A 21,802-nucleotide genomic window follows, 5' to 3' on the forward strand; every position below is an offset into this window, starting at 1 on the left:
CATATTTTATTTCATTTGATAATGTAGATCAACATACGATTAACTATTTACCACAACAAGTGCCATTTTTGTGTTTATTTGTTTTAAAGACTCTTATTTTTATAAGATTAATTTGGAATATTTTGCAAGAAATGGCAAAAACCACAGGTGCGAAACGCCTGTTCGCATTTCTGTGGTCTGGAGAGTGTTATTAAATTGATGAAGAATTCAAGTCTCCATTAATTATGCATAAGGTATGTGACCACATGAGTCGGTAAATGGTTACGCGGCGCGCGTGCGGGTAGAGTAAAGGAACTTGAAGGAACTGCGTGTTGATACCTAGTTCCTTTACTCTACCCGCACGCGCGCCATGTAACCATTTACCGACTCATGCGGTCACAGACCTCATGCAAAATGAATGAAGACTTCCGGCATCAACATACCCTGGGCTAGCTGAAGAATACACTTTGGCCTACGGAATACGGTTCCCTTCTAAATGCGCTGTTGCTGGTATATTGCGAATACTCCCCTATACACCAGTTCCACTCAAGCAAAATAATTCAAACTGACAGTGGGTCTTATCTATTGCTATCATGCTCATCACGTTTAATTCAACACCACCATATTTGGCTGTCCTACTCCTCTGTTCTGAATAAGACCCGATGTAACATTAGTCGATTAATGCACGTTCCTGGGTCGAAACGTTAACGCCTCATAACAATCTATGCCCTACGCTCTCCTCGCCCTAATGTAGGGAAAGGACTCTGTTTAGTGGATTTGAGATTATTTTATTTAGGGACGGATGTTAACTGATTCATACATTGTACATATTGTTTTATAATCTATACACTGTATATATGGTATTCACTTTTTCACTTTGTCACTTCTTGATCACGTATTCACCATTAAGTCATGCATTTGTATTTTAAATGAAAGATATGCCTATGTGACAGCCTTGCATATAGAAAAAAGAATAAGACACTATTCTTGTAAATCAAATAATAATTATCTTGGTGTGTTTCCTGATACATATTCTCTATGGAACGCTAAGGAATTGGTTTTCCAGACAGAACCATTTGTGGTTCATTTCATAAACGCCCAGGTTCTGAGGGACACAGGGTTACCCCTTTACATTTCATATGTTCATGCCCTGACAGAGGGCAGCAGATGTCTACAGAGCACCCCATTTGATGATTCTGGCCAGTGTATATTACAGGTCAAAGATCATTTCATAGTGTTGCCCCTGCAAGGCAGCCAAGCACAGCAGGGTTCAGCCTAGCTTAAGAGATTCATAAAAACAAGAACCTGAAGAGCCCAGCTTCTTCTGCCAATTATCCCTATGCTTCTCGAGATCACCCTGTAGAAAGGAGCTCAAAACACAAGAGATTTAGCTGATTGTGCAATCCAAACTACTCCTTAGCAATTCCATAAGAGCAGCTTTAGCAAAACTCTTGGACCCCCTCCTTTCTGAAAAAGGGAATTGCAAATCTGTAAGTATTTAAAAAAAATCCTTCTGATTGATACTGAAATCAGCCCGGGATTCCTCAAATGAAGTTATTCCACTATCTCATCCACTTCTGCTACTATGTTAACATCGAAATACACTGGTTTTTCAACAATACATGTATCGGTTAGCTGTATTTGTCTATTGACCACCAACTTGGTTTTGTTCAGATTCAGGGAATAGCCAGAGAATTACCTAAAAACCAAGGCCTCGTTTTCTATCTCCTACAGTGCCTCACCAGTGTCACTACTACAATATCGTCAGAGTAAGCAAGAACCTTAGTATTCCAACCATGGAATTGCAGAGGTATGATTAGTATGTTGGATTCAAGTTTCCGAATCAAAGAGTCTATATATAAAGCAAATAGCAGAGGGGAGCAGGTACACCCCTGCCTTGTGCCTCTCTCAATTTGTATTTGACCAGACTGCCTCCCCATAATCTGAAGCCTGGCAGTAGGATTGCGATAAACTGCATGAACAGCCTTAATGTAGCTAGTTTCAATTCCATACCAGCGTAACATTGTCCATACGTATCCACAGGATACCTTGTCAAATGTTTTTTCTTCATCTAAAAGGGCTAATGCGATTCGATCACTAGAGACAGCAGCTGCGTCAAAGAGCGCTATAACTCGACGAGTATGTTCTTTAGTCCCCCTCCCCGGAATAAAGCCATGCTCTCTGGGAGGGACAACTTTGCATATAATCTGACTTAGCAGTGTGGCCAAAACTTTAGAATATACCTTAGTGTCACTGTTGATTAAAGTAATTGGTCTTAAAGACCCAGGGTCTTGCAGGGGCTTTCCCTTTTTCAAAAACGCCCCTATATTAGCCAAGGACCAAGAGTCTGGTGCCTTTTGCCCCTTTTACACTTGTAAATATGTCTCGAGCAAATCAGAATCAAAAGTGGTGAAAAAAAACTTTCTAAAAATTCTACCGGGATCTTCTCGACACCACCAGCTTTCCCTAGACTACAGATCTTTAAAAGCCGCCTGGATTTCCTCTCCAGTAGTTGGGGCTTCTAAAAAAAATCCAGATCTTCAGAGCTTATCCTGCCTACTAAGATTGAATCCACATAATCCAAAATGCTTTCCTCCTCTGGTACACCCTCAGCCCCATAGAGGCCCTAATAATACACTCGAAGAACCTCCTGGATTTCCTCTGGATCAGTAGCAGAATCGACCCAGTAATCCCGGACTCCAACAATCTCCCCCTGGGCCACTTTTTGCCTAGTGCGTACTGCCAGGACATGCCCAACCTGCTCACTGTATCCATAACACTCCCGCCTCCGAGCCAGATCCTTTTCTGCTTTTCTTTTCGCCGAGATGTCATTAATAGTAGCTTTAGCTAATGTACAATTTAAACTGACCTCTCTCCAGATCTGAGCCTTCTGAAACAGCCATAATAAGTGCCTCAGCTTCGCCAAGTTCACTGTATAACTCCCTCATAAGCGGAATTTATCTTTTCTGACAATGCAGGCTAAAAATAAAGTGTTTCACCCGACGCCAGCCTTAAAAGCACCCCACACTACTCCAGTCAAAGCCTCCCTCGGTTGCGTTGCAAGAATTTAGGAGTCCAGTTAGTCATACGCACAATACATATATATATTTTTATATATATATATATATTCTTTGTTTTGTACAATCAGATTAATCATGGTTTGATTCACATATTGTTTTATGTTACATTGTCATTCTATACACATCTATACATCAAAGTGTGTTACTTTCCAACAGTTTGCCCCTTCTTTCGCGGGTGAGCTTATACTTCAATTATTATTCATTACCAACTTTTCCAATTCCCTAACTCAATAGTCCCCTTACTCCCCCTCCCCCTACCCGGCTCAGCTCCTTAGATCTCTCCTCCTGTTGTTGGTAATGTCTTGTGAGAATCTTCATATTACCTCCAGTGTGCCTATCTATTCCTATCCTATTTTGTTTATTATTTTCCCTCCACATCTGTGCAATGTTATCATTATGGGGAGTTGCTTACTCTTAATGTTTGCCACCATTACCGTCCATGCACTTAAGTTATCTTCCAGTTTCTCGTCTCGTCTAACCTTTTTAATCGTTACTGCTTCTGCTGTCATCCATTCACATAGGTCTCCTAGCCACATTTTTATGCGGGGTGGGTTTGGGCTTTTCCAAGATATTGCAATTCGTCTTTTCGCTAGAACAAGCCCCAACATTACGAATCTCCGACTCAACTTTCTATTTTTTGGGGCTGGTGGTAGTCCGAGCAATACTGTTTTAATTCCTTTAGAGACTGTCCAACCTGTGACCTCTTCTAATATATCTGTGACTACCGTCCAGTAGGAGGTTATAACCAGGCATTGCCAAACCACATGCAGAAAATCTCCCTCTCCTGTCTTACATCTAGGGCATTCAGGTGTCCGAGCTGGAAACATTTTACTTAGTGTTTTGAAGGAGAGATATGTTTGGTGATTATAATTATATTGAACTAACTTAAACCTCGGATTGGTGTTCACTTTCTTAACTCCCTCATGCACCTTGATCCATTCTCGTTCTGATAATTGTTCTCCCAGGGCCTCCTCCCAGCGTGCCTGAACTGGTAGGGTCATCGCTTTCATTTCCTCCCTAAGTGCTCGATACAAATGTGAGATAAGGCGGCCACCTTGTGCCATACAGAGCATTGTCTGGAGCACTTTGGTAACTGGTGGTTCCTCTGGGAATGACGCCCATAACTCACTAGTCACATGTGATATCTTCATATATTGCAGAAATTGCCCATGTCCTAGTTCATATGCCTCCTCCGTCTCCTCACGGGAGATGAATTGTTTATTTAAATAAATGTCTCCCATTGTGAGGCAGTCCCCTTCTTTCCATTTATGGATGGACATGTTGTCTGCTATTTTTGCATAGGGTTGTATCACACACAGCGGCATATCTGGCGCATAGGGGGCCCTACCACTTTCTTGACTACTTGGTCCCATACACGTGCCACGTGTTGGATTATGTATGGGCAGGCGCGTGATACCCCTGCCCCTCTCATTAAGTGTCCGGCGAATGAGTCTCCCTCGTACGTTCCAGCTAGCAGTGTCTTTTCCCAATTATCCTTCTCATCTAGCCAGTAAATTGCATGTTAAAGCTGTGCGGCCATGTAATATAATTCAATGTTAGGAACCTCTAATCCCCCATCTTGACCTGTTCTTTGCAGTGTCTTTAAGCTCCCTCTCTTGCATTTGGATCCCCACAACAGCTCTACCAATTTTGTATCTAATGTTTTAAAGTAAATGCACAATATAGTTATTATCATTTAGCAGGCCTCTCTCCAATGACTCAAAGGACCAATTCTGTGCAGTTCGACCTTGGCCAACAAGAGGGATTTCAATAACAAGCGGATTATGATTGGACATGACTCAGGGAAATTTTTCAATTTGACAGTCTTGGAGCAAACTAAGGGATATAAAAAAAAGTAATTCAGCCCAGTGTGTGTCCTATAAGGGGGCAAAATAAAGTGTAGCCGGGATCCAGTACTTTGATCTTGTGCCACATGTCAACTAACCCATGATGCCTCTTCAAATGGCACCGAGCTCTATATACTTCGGGCTTACGGCCAGAATGAATATTAGCCTTGGCATTAGAAAGCCCTCCAGCCACACTGATATTCAAATTCCCACAAATTATAATTGGTTATGGCCATAGTGCCAACTCGAGGTCCAAAAAACGGAAAGTTGCAGGGTTGTATAAAACTGATACATACACAGAACATAGTGTTAAAACACCTATGATATAATGACACTCAGTAATCACCCAGCTACCATATTTATAAGCAGAACCGCGTTGGAAGCCTCATACATTTTTACGCAGCAATATTGCAACCCCTCGGGTCCGAGTACCTTGCGTAGTACATGTTACCAATGAGAAACCGAGGGATTCCAACAAGTTTTTCCTTTACCCCTCAATATGCGTCTCCTGCAGTCAGAGGATATCGGCCTGCAGTGCTTTTAAATCTTTGGCCACCTTTCGTCTTTTAAACATTATCATTTAGGCCACAGATATTCACAGTCACAGTACGAAGCTGAATAATATGGGTCATAGTAAAGGTTTAGCCATATAAACACCCAGATTGCCTTGTCCAACTTCAACACCGGCCTTTCCAATGTTATACTGAAACAAACCCACTCTGTCAAATTAATTAAATTCTCTTCTTGTGGTGTGCATCCCCCTCAAAAGCAACTAAAGTGAGCCCCTGAAAGCCCCTACCTCTCCCAAACCGCGTCTTATCCTTACCCCTCCCCTCTACCTCCCATCACACACAACTCCCTTCCCCCCAATCACAACCTTGAAGCAATCAGAACACCCAAGGCCTGAACGATAATTCCCATGCTCACCCTCTGCATCCTCCATCCTAACTCTACACAGCTACATTTTGTGGAAAATAGAAGAAACAAAAGAAAAAAGTTATTATCATAAGATGATAACATAGTCTAGGTGTGCTCCAGGTCAAGTATTTAAAAAACACAGAACCACAGACAGCTAGAAGAGAACAGCCACCTCCCACCTGTTACAGATACTAAATTAATCAGAGGCTGCCTCAATAGTCAATAATCAGCAGATAGAGGCATGGTAAATAGGCCACTCAACTCCCGGTTGAGGGTTAATTGAAACATTCTTTGGCTTTGACCTCAGATGTAAATGTACAAGTCTTGCCCTCAAAGCTAATCTTTAGGCGAGCAGGATTAATTAAAAAGGCTTCTCCCCCAAGAGCCTGAAATGGTTTGGTAAGCTGCCTCAGCCTTCATGTCCTCTTGACCGTGACATGACGAAGTCTGGCAGCACAAAAAAAGTCTGACGGTTGAAGCTGCGTCTGGAGCCAGGAGGGGCCTTCTTGTAAATTGCTTGCCTGAGCAAATAGTTCCCAAAGTACACTATGATGGCACTGGGTCTGTTGGCACATTCTTCTTGTATCTGACGTTGTTACTTTTTAAAAATATTTTAATTAGAGTTTTCTGCAATCAACATATTAAACAAATGGGCATACCAAAAATACCTGACCTTGTTTTTAAAGTATCCGTGGAAAGTGCTGCACTCTCTGTACCTTCAAGTCCCAGTTCCCTGAGGTCAATTTAGGAAAGGCCCCTTGAGGAGGTTCAACTTGAAAGCCCTGATGTTGCTACCTTCCACATCTTCCGCAAGGCCAGGAACCACAGGTTTTTTCCACCTCTGTCGATTCTCACTGACCTCAATTTTTCATAGTATGTAAAATATCTGAGACTCAGGAGCTTCAGCCTAGCATCTGAGTGCTCCCAGATCTGTTTCCAGTAATGCAGCACGTTCTTGCACTGAGGAAATCCTCTCTCCAATCACAACACATCCTTTATAAACTTTCCTTATCGCCCCAGCAGCTTTTTCATGGCAAGCCAGGCCTTACGACAATCACTGGAAGTCTCTTCCTGATGTTGTTTAATAGATATGTATATCAGCCTCAGTGTAAGCTCTTCGGTTTCTTCCGCAGGGGTCAGCTGTTTTCTTTCCAAAGGAGACAAATCTGTAAAGTTGCCCTATCTCTCTCAAAAACTAGCAATAAGTGATAATCACTGGGGAAGGCGATGATACATGAGAAGTGATTAATAGGCTGAAACATGTTGACCATTAAGTGACAGTGGTTCGATATCCATACCACTGTGCTGTTTCATTTTAATCCTGTCAGGTAGAACACATCAATAAAGTCAGTCAGTGATTCTATCTAGGCAGTCTTAATTCACATTTCTAATTCTTTCACACAGCGCTGCCAACCTCACTACACCCATCATCTCACATATGGGATCTATATCCTGCCCTTACCAAACAAAACATCATGAATCATGTCACCTTCGGGTGAGTGAGGGTTCTTATCCTTAAGGGATGCCTTCCCCAGTGATTATCACTTATTGCTAGTTTTTGAGAGAGATAGGGCAACTTTACAGATTTCGCATACATACACATGATTGAGACTACAGGTGTACACTTTGGTTTTTAGCGTGTATGAGGGAATGTACACCCGCAGGTCTTTAAACTTTCCCTTCTGACCCCCAATCTACGGTAGTGTTATACAATCATGACATTCCCCCATGCCCATATCCCTAATGTCCTGGGAGTTTGACCCGACACAGTATGCCCATCACTGACCTGTAAAGTATCCAAGACCTTTCGGCTGCAGGGGTTCTGAGACACCTCGGAAAACTGTAATCCACTTTATTCACCAACCGGAGGACACAAAACTAAATCTCCTTCAAGGGCCATTCCAGCACTCTGTTTACCTGTAGACTTGCCCAATTTAGTGAAATCAGCCCCCAGCCCCTTTGCAATATTTCTCGACGATTCCACAAAATACGGGACTGGAGCCATGGCCAAAAAAATTCCGCGATCGAGGGCTGTGGCAATGGCACTGACTCCCGTAATCCGCGTTGTTGGCACTCCTGACTGGAGACTTTCTCTTCGTAGACGGCCTTTGTTGATTCTGGGCTCCAGTTTTTTCACCCCAACTCCAATGCTGCTGAGGTCTGTTTTAGAGCAGGACTGCCCCGCTGGAAAGCTCCTGGTGCCGCGATCTCGACCCGGCCCCAAGCCATCCTTGCACTCTTCGGCGGCATGCCTGTAACTGGAGCCCGATGCACACTCGGGCCCAAGAAGACTCTGGCAACAGACACCGCTGATACCACCAACACTAGCACCCAAATCTCAATCAAACGGCAGGTCTGTCGTTGAAGTCCCTGGACTAAGCCAAGGTAGTCCTGAATGCCGTGAAAACAATAACCGCTCTCCTTTCACTTGCCATAAAGAGTTGGGAGGGAGCAGCTCACGAGGCTGCTATGCGGCCGCCATCTTCTCGACCTACCACCCCTCCAGGGTTTCAATAACGCCATTCAAGTGCCCGCGGCAGCAGATAGTAAAAACAAAGTCAGTCTTGTATTTGAAAAAAAACATAAAAATAATAAATGACAATACAAATACAAAATAATTTATTGTCTGCAATACAGAAACATTAAAGGCAAGCATAATATACACAACTTTTCTACTCAAAATAATATGTAAGTATTAAGAAAATAATGGTAAGGAAGTGAAGCTGATAAATATGTACCCACCTTCAGCGCATCTTCAACAGCTCCCCTGCCCTCCTTTCCAAGCAAAATATTGTATGGGTACAATCGCTGGACCAGGTGCTTAACCGACATCGTGGGGAAGGAATCCTGAAAAATCAACATAATGATAAGAAAGTAACAGAGAGTAACATTTTTATAACACACTGTTTAAAAAGTTAGTCTACTTCAACATGTTTAAGTACTTTTAACAGGTGTGGGAGTGAGAAGTACTCAGAGAAACAGGTTATCCAAAAAAAGAATATAAATCCAACAATAACCATACTTCTCACACTAACAGCCTGTATGTAGATGTATTCATTAAAATGCTAAGCATGTAGCAGTGACCAATACAATCTATGCACCGCCCTTCCAGTCCTCCCCACTACTGTTCAAGGATGGGCTGTCTACATCTCATTAGACCAGACAAAAAGCAATTTATACTTAGTAAGGGCCGGCAGAAGTGACACAGTTCTCATTGAACTATAGACAATGAGAGCAAATATAGGATACATTTCTCCTACAGCCTGAACATTTTCTTCCTGATCATTGTAAGCGGGCCACAGATGGTCTCAAGAATTGCCTTTACTTTCTCTGCTGTTTTTATGTGAGCATTTACTTCGCGCTGAATTTGCCCTCGGCAGAAGGTTTCTTGATGCTATAGGGCCCAAAACTGTTGAAGGAAATGGAAGGGCTCTATTTAGATGAAAAGTAGCCACAGGCCTTTAGATTTTCCTAAAAAACATAAGTTAGTTGCTTTCGTGAATGTTAGAGGGTGAGATATTCACAGTCCAGGAGTCTGAAGCCAGATATCACATTTAGTTCTCCTCACTCTGCTTAACATGGAGAGAGTTTCAAGGTGACTTGAAGTGGACACTTTATTGAATTTAAATACAACCAATCTCATCTGGCCTGCTCGTTTCCTGCCCACTCAAACTTCACCTATGCGTTTTCAATATTATTCCAATGTTTCATTATAACAGAATGTTTTATAATAAATTACTTTTATTAGTCTTCCACTTCAGTACATAGACTATATCATTGCATGCCTTTCTCTGTGAAAACTAGCTCTAATCTCATTCCTGAGCCTCACTTTTACGGTTTCATATTGCACAGTGTACATCTTAAAATAGCAAAATACAGTATCACTCAACAGGCTTCAATAACTGATGAGATATCTGACACCCATCACTTAAGAATCATCAGGGATGAAGATTTTCATATCAGCCATGACACCTAGTTCTATTTTCTGGAAGTCATGGGCGACTGCGATGAGCCATGTTGCGGGAGGTGTTGCAGCTTTAACCTTGTTGGATCTTTCTGCAGCTTTTGATACTGTGCTCCACACTACTATGCTGGTCTGTCTTCATGAGATTGGTGTCAGAAGCATGCTCCTCTGCTGGATGTCTTGTTTTTTACAAGGTGAGGCAAAGCCGGTCCTGATCCCTAAATTCACTTGCGAATTTCATGTGTTTAACTGGGAAGTTTCTGAGGACCCTTCTCTGAGCCCTCTATTGCTGAACATTTATGTAGCCCTTGAGCCAAGCTAACCTGATCTTTCGACATAGAGGTGATAATTGCTGTCAACACCCAGATCGTTCATTAAACTGCACTCAGGTACGACTGAGATCCTGATTATAGGAAACTTGTCAATGACTTGGTCTAATGAATGGTGGCCCGCCACACTGGGTTCCTGTCCTACCCCAGTGTCCACAGTACTAAAGTGGGCTTTATTTTTAATGACAAATTGCACTGCACTGCCCAAAAGAGATGCAAGCAATCTGTAATACCTCTCTTGCCTCCAAACACACGCTTCTAAGTTCTCCATGCTATTGTGGGTTCTCAACTGGATTATTGTAATGCACTTATTTGATGCTTCCTAAGTATTAGTTGCAACTTGTACAAAATATTGCAACTAGACTACTGATGGGTCTTCCTTGCCCCCACTTCCCACCGACTTAAAGACCTTCACTGGCTCCCTATTGAAAAGCAGGTTGTATCTGAGGAGTCTCTGCATCAGCCATTAATCTATATATGGCCAAAGTCCTCTGTTTATTTGACTTTATTTGCAATTTAGTGAATTCTTCCAAAACAACACATTCTGTTTATCCTGCTGTTCTGCTTGTTGTGCCCAAGGTGCACGAAGGTAGGGCTCGTGGTCAGACTTTGGCATAGGCCACAACCAATATCTAGAACTATCTTTCTGTACCACTGCTTTTGACCGAAGATCATTCAGCTAACCTCTGATACATTTTTTGTTCTTAGACTAATCTTCTTTCAGCTTATTTTCACAAAAATGGGCTTTCAGTGCCAGGATGCCCATTTGGACATTTGTGCACTTTATAAATATATGGATGATGATGATGATAAGGCCTTGCTAAAATTTGTAAACTATTCTTGATAATCCTCAGTTTACTAAATCTATGTACATACTCATATTTGCTAAGCATCGCTTAGAAATTCTCCACGCATTTTTAGATTTGCTGTCTCAGGGTATGCTTAGATTTGCCACTCACTGTATAACGAAGTCAGTCTGGGCAAAAGAAGGGATCTCCAATAAGATCCATGTGTTGTTGGGAGACCCATACACTAACCGTAAAGGAATCTGCATCTAGCACCCATGAGGAAGACAATGCAAGTACTTGCCTATGAATAACTGTTTAGCAGGGCTGATGCAGGTACAGTGTTCAGTGTTATCAATGTCATTTAGGATGAGCAGAATTCAAAGGGATATTTCTTTGTTTACAGTGTGCGAGTTGTGTTTTTTAACAATATTCACTGGCTGTTCTTCTGTCTCACAGGTCTGTGTATGTGTGATATTATGCAGAATCTTCCAGTGACATTCAAAGTTGAGCCTCCTAAGACGCGTTGCTGAAATGTTGGGACTGATGTTGAGATGAGGAAGAATGTTAGTGAGTTGAGGAAAGAGTCTGAGGAAAATAAGAGTAGAGGTGATGAGCTGCAGGCTGATGACAGTGACCCAAAAGCAGCAGTTTTACAGGCAGCAACTTGGTAGCTCATCATTTTAAAGTTCACCAGGGTCTCTCTCATGTTTATCTCCAGGGAGGTCCCAGGTTCCTGAAACCAAACCTGATGTTTCAGAACAGGTACTGCAGATGGTGAGGTGGACCCTGTGGTAAACAGAACTCAGGTGAACCGTCAGAATTCAAGTTTTTGTAGAACTGAGGTGACATAATTATTTCTCTTTTTTTATTACAGAAAGAACGGCCAGGTGGGACTGCAAAAAGGTAAATAAGTGTTCTCTATGACTGGTGGTTGAGAGTATCCACAGCCATGTGCATCTTCATCATAAAAAGCAGATATGACATACATTGCATCTTCAGTGGTAGTCCATTCATCACAAAGTAGTTAGAGAATTACAAGGGGAATTAAGTTATTGTAAAACAAAGGACCTATTTGATGGAGGTTTTGAAACGGATGGGAATCGGAAGGCACTTCTGCGCCGAGTTGAATTGCTGTATACGAACCTCCGTGCTTGAGTGCGAAACGGCAGAGTGGTATTGGGGGCTTTTAGTATACAGCGGGCATCGGGCAGGGATGTCTGTTCTCGCCGCATCTGTTTGCACTGGCGTTGGAGCCACTGGCCGTTAGGCTGAGGAAGGCGATGGAGGGGCTGCGGGGTCCGGTTAGGAGACACCACCCGTGCTTTCACCATAAGTAGATGACGCAATATTTTACTTGAAGAGGCCGGGGGAATCTGTTCCTACATTAATGGCCCACCTAGAGGAGTTTGGTTGTGTCGGAGGACTGAGACCAAATAGAAGCAAGAGTATTATGTTACCCCTGGGAGTACTAGCCCAGCACCCCATGGACTGCCTGCCAGATCTGGGTATACGATCGGACAAGGACAAATTTAGACACCTCGGCATAATGGTGTTAGCAAAGACGTCCTTTAAACATTAAACTTACAATATTGAGAGGTTGTCGGAGGGACTACATAAATCTATTCAGTTCTGGACTGGATTACCTTGTATATTAAGGGTAGGGTGGCTATTGCTAAATAGTCTTTGTGCCCAGATGTCTCTATGTGCTACAGAACTCCCTGTCCCCCGCATCCCGAGATACATTCAAGCGCTCAAACAGCCTAATGGTATCGCTGGTTTGGGCCGGCAAGAGAACTTGTGTGGCTCTGTAAACTTTAAAACTGGACCGGGAGGAAGGGGGTTATGATTAGCGGACATGGAGTTATATTACTATGCTCCACACATCCAGTACCCAGCTAAATGAATGCCTGACACAAACAACAGCGAGAAGCGGTTCCTGCAAAGAACGCATATGGGTAGATCCCTGATGGAACTACTGATGAGGGGCACAAGGCTGGGGGAGGAGTTTCCTTACCTGGTGCGACACACTGCTCAGGTGTGGAAATAGATAAAGTCCAGAGTTCTTAGACGGCTGTCTTTCTCCATCTCCAGGAATCTGGAGATTTGGTCGCTGAAACCATTCATAGACATAGGGTCCATCATGTTCATCACTCGATGGCAAGAGGGAGGCTGTTGACTACTAAGATTTGTATCCGGGGGAATGATTCCTCAACTATCAGGAGGCTCAAGAGGCTTTCACCTTGGGCTGGGTCCAACACCTACAATACGCCAAAATGGCATAAACAGCGAGGGAGATTTGGAGGAACTTCCTGGAGGCAGCCCCATGGTCTGAGCTCCTATAGCTACTTCTGAGTAAGGGGAGGGGAGACACCTGGCGTCCTGGATGTATTAAGCCCTTAGATCGGACAGGTCCGGAAGATAGCTAGTAGCTAGAATTGCCTGGGGAGAGCAACTGGGGGAACAACTCACAGACAATGAATGCAAGAAGTCTTGCTCACTGGTGAAAAGGGTCTCTGGGATAATTACATTACCAGCACATATCTTATGCCACTCAAACTCAACAGAACATGTGCAGGCTGCTTGACTGTCGGTCCTCTCTGTGGATTGGGGAGATACTTTCTTACACACTGCACAGCAATGAAGTACAGGCATATTGGCTGGAAGTAGTGAAACGGATCTGTGGAGTGACAAAGTTGTCACTGGAGCCTATCCTTAAGCAGTGCTTACTGGGTATCGTTGGACATTCAATGCAAGTAAAAATGCATTATAAATTCCTCCAGCTGGCACTCCAGATGAAGCGGAGGATCGCTATTGGTTGGTTGGGCACTCCGGGGCCCATGGTAGCAAGTTAGGTGAAGGATATTATTGAATGGTCACTAGCAGCGAAGACACATAATAGGCGATCTCGTAGAGATAAAAAGGTAATCGAAGACTTCGAGGTCTGGGAAGATAAGAAGGGGGTCGATGGCCAGTATCTGACGCATCAGGGGTTTCCCCTTTCACCTTAGGATGCTTCCGGCTGAAGCAATATGGTCTGTAGAAACACAGATGGGATTACAAGGTACTTCCAAGGAACAATGAAAGAATATGATACGGAATGCACAGTAGTCTAGGGTGTTGGAGGGAAAATTATACAATACCAAAGGGACATATACAGGAGGGCTGGGTTGCTTTACCAATTCTAATATTCTGGCAAAATTGGAATTTAATTGTCACAGTATTCATGTTGTGCATTCATAATGTTATGTAAAAGCATAAATAAAGATTTTTATTGAAAGTTATTGTAAAACTAAGTGAAAGTGTCTTACAGTGTACATAATCAGTATCTATGGGAAATCTGGTAGTGCATCCATTGTGCACTACCAAAAGAATCTGTATGTTTGAAACATGAAGCGATTTTTTGATACACATAAAACAAGTTCTTCTATTGAATCAAAACATGTCATACTTTAACTTTCATGATTCTTAGGCTCAACTTACAAGACAAAAGAAGGTATGCTGGAACAGGTCTAGCAGATAGTTTAATCTACTGCATTATACAGTTTGGACTGTAATTTGGTGAAGGGAGCATTTTGGGTTTGCAAATCCAAAGCGGCTCTGTGAAGCCAAAAGACTCTGACTGGCTGGTTACAACTTCAGGAAAAATTGGAGGTTACCTGATTATCAAACATTTTGGACTCTAACAATGATTTAGAATCATGCGGAAGGACCACATGGTAAAACTGTTGAAAAGGGTAACAACCTGCACCGAGCGCAGAACAATGTGAGGTAACCTTATTTCTTCATGCTATTTCTCATTTTTGATCTGTATGAACATTATTATACGTACCAGAATCTGAATGGCTGCTGGCAGATTATCTGAGGGAAAGTCTGGAAGGCCAATGGTGGACGATTCCTGAGAGCAGAGTGTTGTGGCAAAGGACAACAGCTGTGTTACTCTGGAAAGACAAGCATTGGTAAATGCATTAAGTTTCGCCTACGTGATATATAATAAGGTAGTTTTTGTTGTAAACTGCAGCTTGCTGAGTAGTTGTACACTATAAGTTAAAGAAAGTCTGTTAAAGTGTTATGACTGGTTTATGTACAAAAAGGCAATATATTGTGCTGTTACTAGTGGTATTGTGTGGGTAAGCAATAGCAACATTTAGAAAAATTCAACCAAAGAAGAAAATAATAGAATTAATTGATGTAATAGCAATATTCTGTGTTTAGAGGAGTTCTGACAACTTTTGGGTCCGGTGCCACTGCACTTGCTGCACCATTCAAATCATGCCACTAGTGACTGCAAGATAACTGCATTTGTGACTGCCTTTTTAGTTGTAAAATACAGCAATATTTTGTGTTTAGAGGAGTTGTGACAACTTTTGGTCCAGTTTAGTTGGGTCCCTAGAGCTTTTGGCCCCGGTGCCACTGCACCTGTGGCACCATTCAAATCAAACCCCTTTCAACGACAAGATAACTGCAATTGTTTCTGCTTGAATAGTAGTAAAATATATCAATAGTATGTGCTTAGACGAGTTATGACAAAGTTTGGGCCAGGTGCTGCTGCACCTGCTACCTCATTCAAATGATGACCCTGTTGTTTGCAAGGTAGCTGCTCTTGTGGTTGCCTGTTTAGTAGTAAAATATAGTAATATTAGGGGTTTAGTGGAGTGCCTAGAGCTTTTGGGCCTCGTGCTATTGCAACATGCTGCACCATTCAAATCAGACCCTATTGTCTGCTAGGTAATGCACTTGTGACTGTCTTGTTTAGCAGTAAAACGTAGCAATAATCTGGGAATAGTGGGGTCCCTAGAGCTTTAGGCCCCAGTGCCACTGCACATGCTGCACCATTCAAATCAAGTTCCTTTTAACTGCAATGTAACTGCAATTGTGACTGCATGTTTAGAAGTAAAATATAGCAATTTTATGTGTTTAGTGGAGTGTTGACAACTTTTGGGCTCAGTGCTACTGCACCTGCTGCACCATTCAGATAGTGACCCTGTTGACTGCAAGGTAACTGCAATTATTGCTGCCTGTTTAGTAGTAAAATATAGCATAGCTTTTGCATATTAACTTTATTTTTAACGTACAATGTTTATTACAACATGTTTTAATTTACTCATAATGACCAAATAGATTAAGTTGAAAAAGATCAATTTTATAATGCCTACAAAGTGCAAAGAAAGGTACTGAGGCATGAATAGGAAATACCACAAACACTATAAGGCTAAAGCATCTACTTTACACAACTAAGTAAGAAAAAGCAAGCATTCCACCCTACTGTTAGAAGCGATCTACCTTTCCCGTGGGAAGAGATATTATCTTAAACAGTGGCTTAAACTGTGTGAACAGCTTTAGTAGAAGTATGGTAAATGCATGCAGCCAGGGGAAGTTAACAAAAAAAAGAGTTTCACACAAGAGGGAATGAACACAGTAATTCTGTTCCGGGAACAGTTAAGAGGCCCTTTTAGGGTATAGTAAATACAAGAGATTTCACAAGCGCAGTGCAAGCAATGTGCAGGCAAAACCTTTCAAGGAAGTGTTTTTCAAATCAAAATTGTGATATAATATAATGTTGGTATTAAAGCAGACCATTGTACAGAACTGTGAATCCATATGTTGGTAAATAATGCTTCTATGTCAAAAGCAATATATAATACCAGAATAAAAGTAGTGGCGTAGCAGGAAATATGAACATTTCTTCTATACGTTAACTTTAAGGGTATTGGAATTGTCAGTCTACTGAAGATTCAATGTAAATCTTTTGCTTAAAAATCATGAGCATACTGAACTTTGCATTGGAAAGCTTATGTGTCTCAGGGTGTGCGTGTATATGATTAGGCTTATGTGTATGACACACAAAAGCGATATAGCAACCTTCCTGATTAACACTGATCTAAGTGGAGTTCAAAGCTTGTCCAAGGTTATTTTCATTCACTAATGGACAACATTCTATAGATGTAGTGATATCATAGGTACTACATCTGATTCATATCTTCAGGTTACTGTTCTCAAAATAGTATCCCTCAAGGTAAGAGTGGGAATCGTTTTGAAAAAATTCATCTGGAACCCTAAGAAGAATAAAAGGTAATTATCTACATGATAAAGCTTGGTCTAAATGCCACTTATGAGAAAGCGCCTTGTCCAAAAGCAGGGATTGTAGAGGTGCTAATTGAGGTTCCGATTCGCCTGTTCTCAGAGGAATCAAGTGTATGCTACTATTCTCATCCTTGCTAGACCCTGGTATTAACAAGCTCTGGGCCCTTTAACGAACATCATATTGTACTGTAGTTGTTCACCTTGTAGAGGCAGATTAGGAATTGTTATGGAGTTGAAACCATGTGGGATTTGCCACGAAGGCCGAATCAAAATATGGTGTTAAATTGTTGACAATTTTTAAATATATTGAGGAAGTAATTTTTTCTTGTGTAGTTTCAATATGACTTATTGTACAGTCTGTGAAAACTAAACAATGAAGAGAAACAAACTTGGAAAGCACTTAAGAAGTATCAACTGATGTAAGTGAAACTAATATATAGGCTGAAGAAGAAGCAAAAGATTGAGAAAGGCCATTGGAGGACAACTGGGAAAACACAACAGTTGGTTCAACAGATTTGAGCCACCACGAGCTATATAAACCAAAGTCTTGATTTACAGTCTTACAAGACAAACTTCTCTTAGCTTGCTCCCTCAAAAACTTTACTAAACTCCTTTTACTCAAACCCCCTGTTTCCAAAATCAAAACACCTTTAGACCTTTTAGAAATTTGGACAGGAGACAAAACCTTGACTCTCCATGGTCAAAAGAGACTGACTGGATGTCCTGTTTTTCTCAAAATTATCTTTACAAATGTTCTTTTGCCGAGACACTTTGCCATCAAGTTTTTTCCTCTCACCTTGAAATAAATTATCCTAACTATTTTGTAAGTATTATACCCAGTCAAGACAAACTTTGGTCCTGGGAGCTCTTTTTTGTAACAGCTTAAATGGTGAAACACTAGTGGTACTATGTGAAGTTGTAAGGTATGACCACACTTTTGTTCTCATAAAGTTCTCAACATCACAGCCCAAAGCTATGGCTGCTGGAAACCCTTCTTTCATAAACCTATTCGCCCTCTCCAATAGGCCATTGGAAGAAAGATAATATACAGCAACATGCAAATGTTTGATGTGAAATGACACAATAAACTGTCTCATTTGCATAGAAGTGAAATATGTACCATTGTCTGAGACAAGTTCTTTAGGGTAGCCTTTAACACAAAATATTTTTCAAAAAATGTAAGTACAGCATTGGTGTTGGGAGCAGAATCAAAATCAAAATACACTCACTTTGAGAAGTAATCAATAAACAGCTTCAGATTAATAGCGCTCTTAGATTTTGAAGTGAAGTTATTTGCTAAGCACCGGCAACTAAACAAACTAAAGAATTGGGCAGATAAAAAATTATTAATACCATTAAAACAAACAGGATTCCGCACCGGTTGTTCAACTGTTAACAATATAACAACTCTTACTCTATTTGCAAAAAAATCACTTGCATCGAAATCAATGTCTGTTTCGTGGACTATTCAACGACTTTCGACAAAGTGAACCGGCAAAGGCTGTAGACCAAGTTCTTAACATGGAAAATTGATCCTTATCTTATGCATTTTATCATCGAATTGCATACTGATACATAGATACAGGTAAAGCTATCTATTGACAATACCCTCACTTATAAATTCCGTACCGAGAACGGCCTCAAACAAGGATGTATTTTGGCCCCTTTATTTTTTTCCTTGTATATAGCCAATTTAACAGAGTCACTGGTGTCAGATCAGGGTATTCCTTCCAAGCTGGCAGGTACAAAAATAACATATTTGGCCTATGCCGATGACTTGATTATCCTGTCTCAAACTCCAAAAGGCCTAACATCATCAGTTAAACCATTTGCATAAGCATAACTTGGAGAACGAATTAATTGCCAATCTGTCCAAAATGAAAGTCATGACCTTTGGGAAGAAAACTAAATTTGTGTGGTGGGGGGTGCTCGAAGATACTACAATTGAAATAGTGAGACAATATGATTATCTCAGAGTGATATTTTAAAGCAAGATATCATGGTCGAAACATCTAGCAATTAGAAAGCTTAAGTCTACGATGATCACCAAATCGGTATTAATATTTGCAAATCTGTTCGGCGAGAAAGCAATCAGGCCATCATTGAAAGCATTAAACATTAAACTAATCCCATATTTGTCATATGCATCTCCCGCGTTGAACCACAAGACCATTTTTAGTCTTGATAACTTTTTATGCAACATGTACGTAACCTGCTCCACCTCCGTACAGCAGCCCCCAACTGTGTCATCAGACTAGAACTAAGTCTAAAATCTCTAATATCACTCCACTACAGGAGCACCATGAATTACTTCTGTGATTGTGCAAAAGCTGATCCAACATAATTAAAATACCTAATCTATCAGGAAGTTAGCAAAACTACATACAAGGACTTAAAGTTGCACACCTTACCAGCAAGCTTAGAAACTTATGATTTACCTGATCCACAGACACTGGCACAGAATAAGCGAACAGCCTGGAAAATCGTACTCTGTGGTAGCTTTACTCTTAAACAGAGGGACTCTGATTCGCCATAGGCCAAACAACACAACCATATGGACTTAGTGTTTGATACCAACTCTCTACAGAGTCAAGAATACTTGGCATCAAATTTGCCTGGCTATGTTAAAAAGAAATTTTTAAGGTTCAAATTGTTTTATATTCCGATTCATGTATTCAAAGGGAAATGGAACCCAGCTTCTAAAGATAAAACTGTTTGTCGTATTTGTGGGCATACAACCAAATCCCTTCAACAACACATCATATGTATTTTCCCTAAACTGTTGCATTTCAGAAAAAAGCATTTACGCCCCATGTTCAACCAGGCAAAATTCAGATCAACTGTGGAAGCTGCCAGGTACTGTCTTAGCACTAAGGAAGACAGTGCAATAATAATGTTAACAACATTTTTAGATTAAGCTTATAACGCCCTATCTATATAGGTACTGATTTGTCTCTTTTGTTTAACTATCCTGTTTTTATACAACCTGTCTTAATCTATATGCCTTTTTGCACACTCACACCACATCAGTTTTTTTAAAGAAAAAGTTAGTAGTTCAAACAAGATCGATGGAAGAGGCTGCGTCAGACTGTAAAAGGGTGGACCAATAGTGCAATAATAAGGCTAGTAATGTTACTGGTCGAGATTTACTAAGTATCTCTTCCGCAAACATATAAATGTCTAACCTTTGCTTGACTATGCTTGTATCAAGATTCATGCTAACTGCTGCTAAATATTGATTGCAAAATATATGTCTCAGGACGTTACTATATTTCCGAAAATCTGTATTTAAGAAATGGCACCTCTCTTTCTTTTTCTCCATGAGAGCAAAACAAGATCGACCGTTTAACCCGCCTGCTAATGTGATTATCTTAAGGACAGTATTGCAATAATATGCCAATGAAACTTTTAGATTAGGCGCACTATTAACTATGTGATTCAGATATTCTGTCCATACTCTGAATTGTATGTTCTGAGTTCACATGCAAAGAAACTGATCTCTTTTATGCCATGATTTTATAAGACTAATATTTTAGAAGTATCTAAATATCTATCTTCTGATACTTGTACTGACCGTGATGTTCTATACATTTTATTGCAATCTTTTGATTAATATAATAAACTTATATTACTACTGCTACTAATCAAATAACATTAACATATACGTTTGCTCTGTAAGTAGCATCTCAAACGAGCCAGCAAAGACTAAAGCAACTTTCACCCAAGCATCACTGAGCAAGGGAACCGTATGTAGAGGAGTTTTACAATGCTTATCAGACAAAAGACACACATTGCAACAATGAATCCATTTAGAAACCTCTGATTCCAAAGATGGTCATCAATAGTATTGTTTAATGTTTTTACAGGTAGCATTCACCACAAGGTGCCCTTCATAAGCTAGCTAGCTAACAATAAATCCCTAACGGAAACAGGAAGAACACAATGTCATCCAGCATAAATTGAAGATTGGAAATAAGGGACATGGGCATTTGCATCATGGGAAGTTCTGGTGCTGGTTGGCCGGCATGCTCTGAATAATCCTCATAGTCCTGATCGTCATCAAAATCTTGGCATTTAATTAGAAGCTTGGAGGGACTGCGAACCGCCCGAAACCTGTCATCCTCCGAATCACCCTCACCAGCGTCGGAAGAAAACAGCTCTGCTGGGAGATGAGGAGTCGATTAAATTGCTAACCAAAGAAGACTGTTGGCGTTGAAGGAGGGAACCTGTAGACTTCAATGGAACTAAATCCATGGATACAGCTGTCGACGCTGTCGCCATCAGCGAGAGATGATGCCGCTGAGCCACCGTCGACGAAGCCACCATCTACAAAGCCACAGTCGGCGAAGCCACTGCCGACGTAGTTGAACCTGTCATCGGTAAAGTGCACATCGACGAATGCTTCTTCTGCTTAGTAGACGCCATCGACGAAGTCAAAGGCACCGTAGACGACAGATGCCTCACCTTCACTGACAGCAATGCCAACGGTGATGTCGCCGATGACAGGATCATAGCCGGCATCATAGACGAAGAAGTTGAAGTCGTCGTAGTAGAAGCGACGACAGAAGTCCTAGTCGACGGAGGCAGCGACGACGCGCTCGTTGATGAGATAGCCAGTTTCTTAGGTAATAACTGCTCGGATAGTCTTGGACGCCTGAGAGTCAGATCTCGGGGGCGTAGAGGGTGAAGATAGACTCTGAGGGGCTAGGAGCACCCCTTTTGAAGACGAAGGCAGGTCTGTGGACTTAACATGATGTTTCTTCACCACCTTAAGTTTAGAAGAAACCTTCTCAGACTCACTGGCTATCTTCAAAGA

The 21,802-nt window shown here is 41.4% G+C and overlaps 1 protein-coding gene across 1 annotated transcript in view; it reads right to left on the reverse strand.

Annotated features, from left to right (window-relative positions):
- The window catches only part of VWA8 (von Willebrand factor A domain containing 8), a 1,418,144-nt gene that overhangs the window by 1,026,204 nt on the left and 370,138 nt on the right, over positions 1-21,802 (reverse strand). Inside the window, exons 8-9 of the mRNA XM_078657276.1 lie at positions 14,735-14,843; positions 8,567-8,671 (exon numbers count right to left, since the gene is read on the reverse strand). Coding sequence (XP_078513402.1) covers positions 8,567-8,671; positions 14,735-14,843 — 214 coding nt within the window. The remainder of the gene's footprint in view (positions 1-8,566; positions 8,672-14,734; positions 14,844-21,802) is intronic.

This window comes from Lissotriton helveticus, chromosome 8 (genome assembly GCF_964261635.1).
Source record: "Lissotriton helveticus chromosome 8, aLisHel1.1, whole genome shotgun sequence".
NCBI lineage: Eukaryota > Metazoa > Chordata > Amphibia > Caudata > Salamandridae > Lissotriton > Lissotriton helveticus.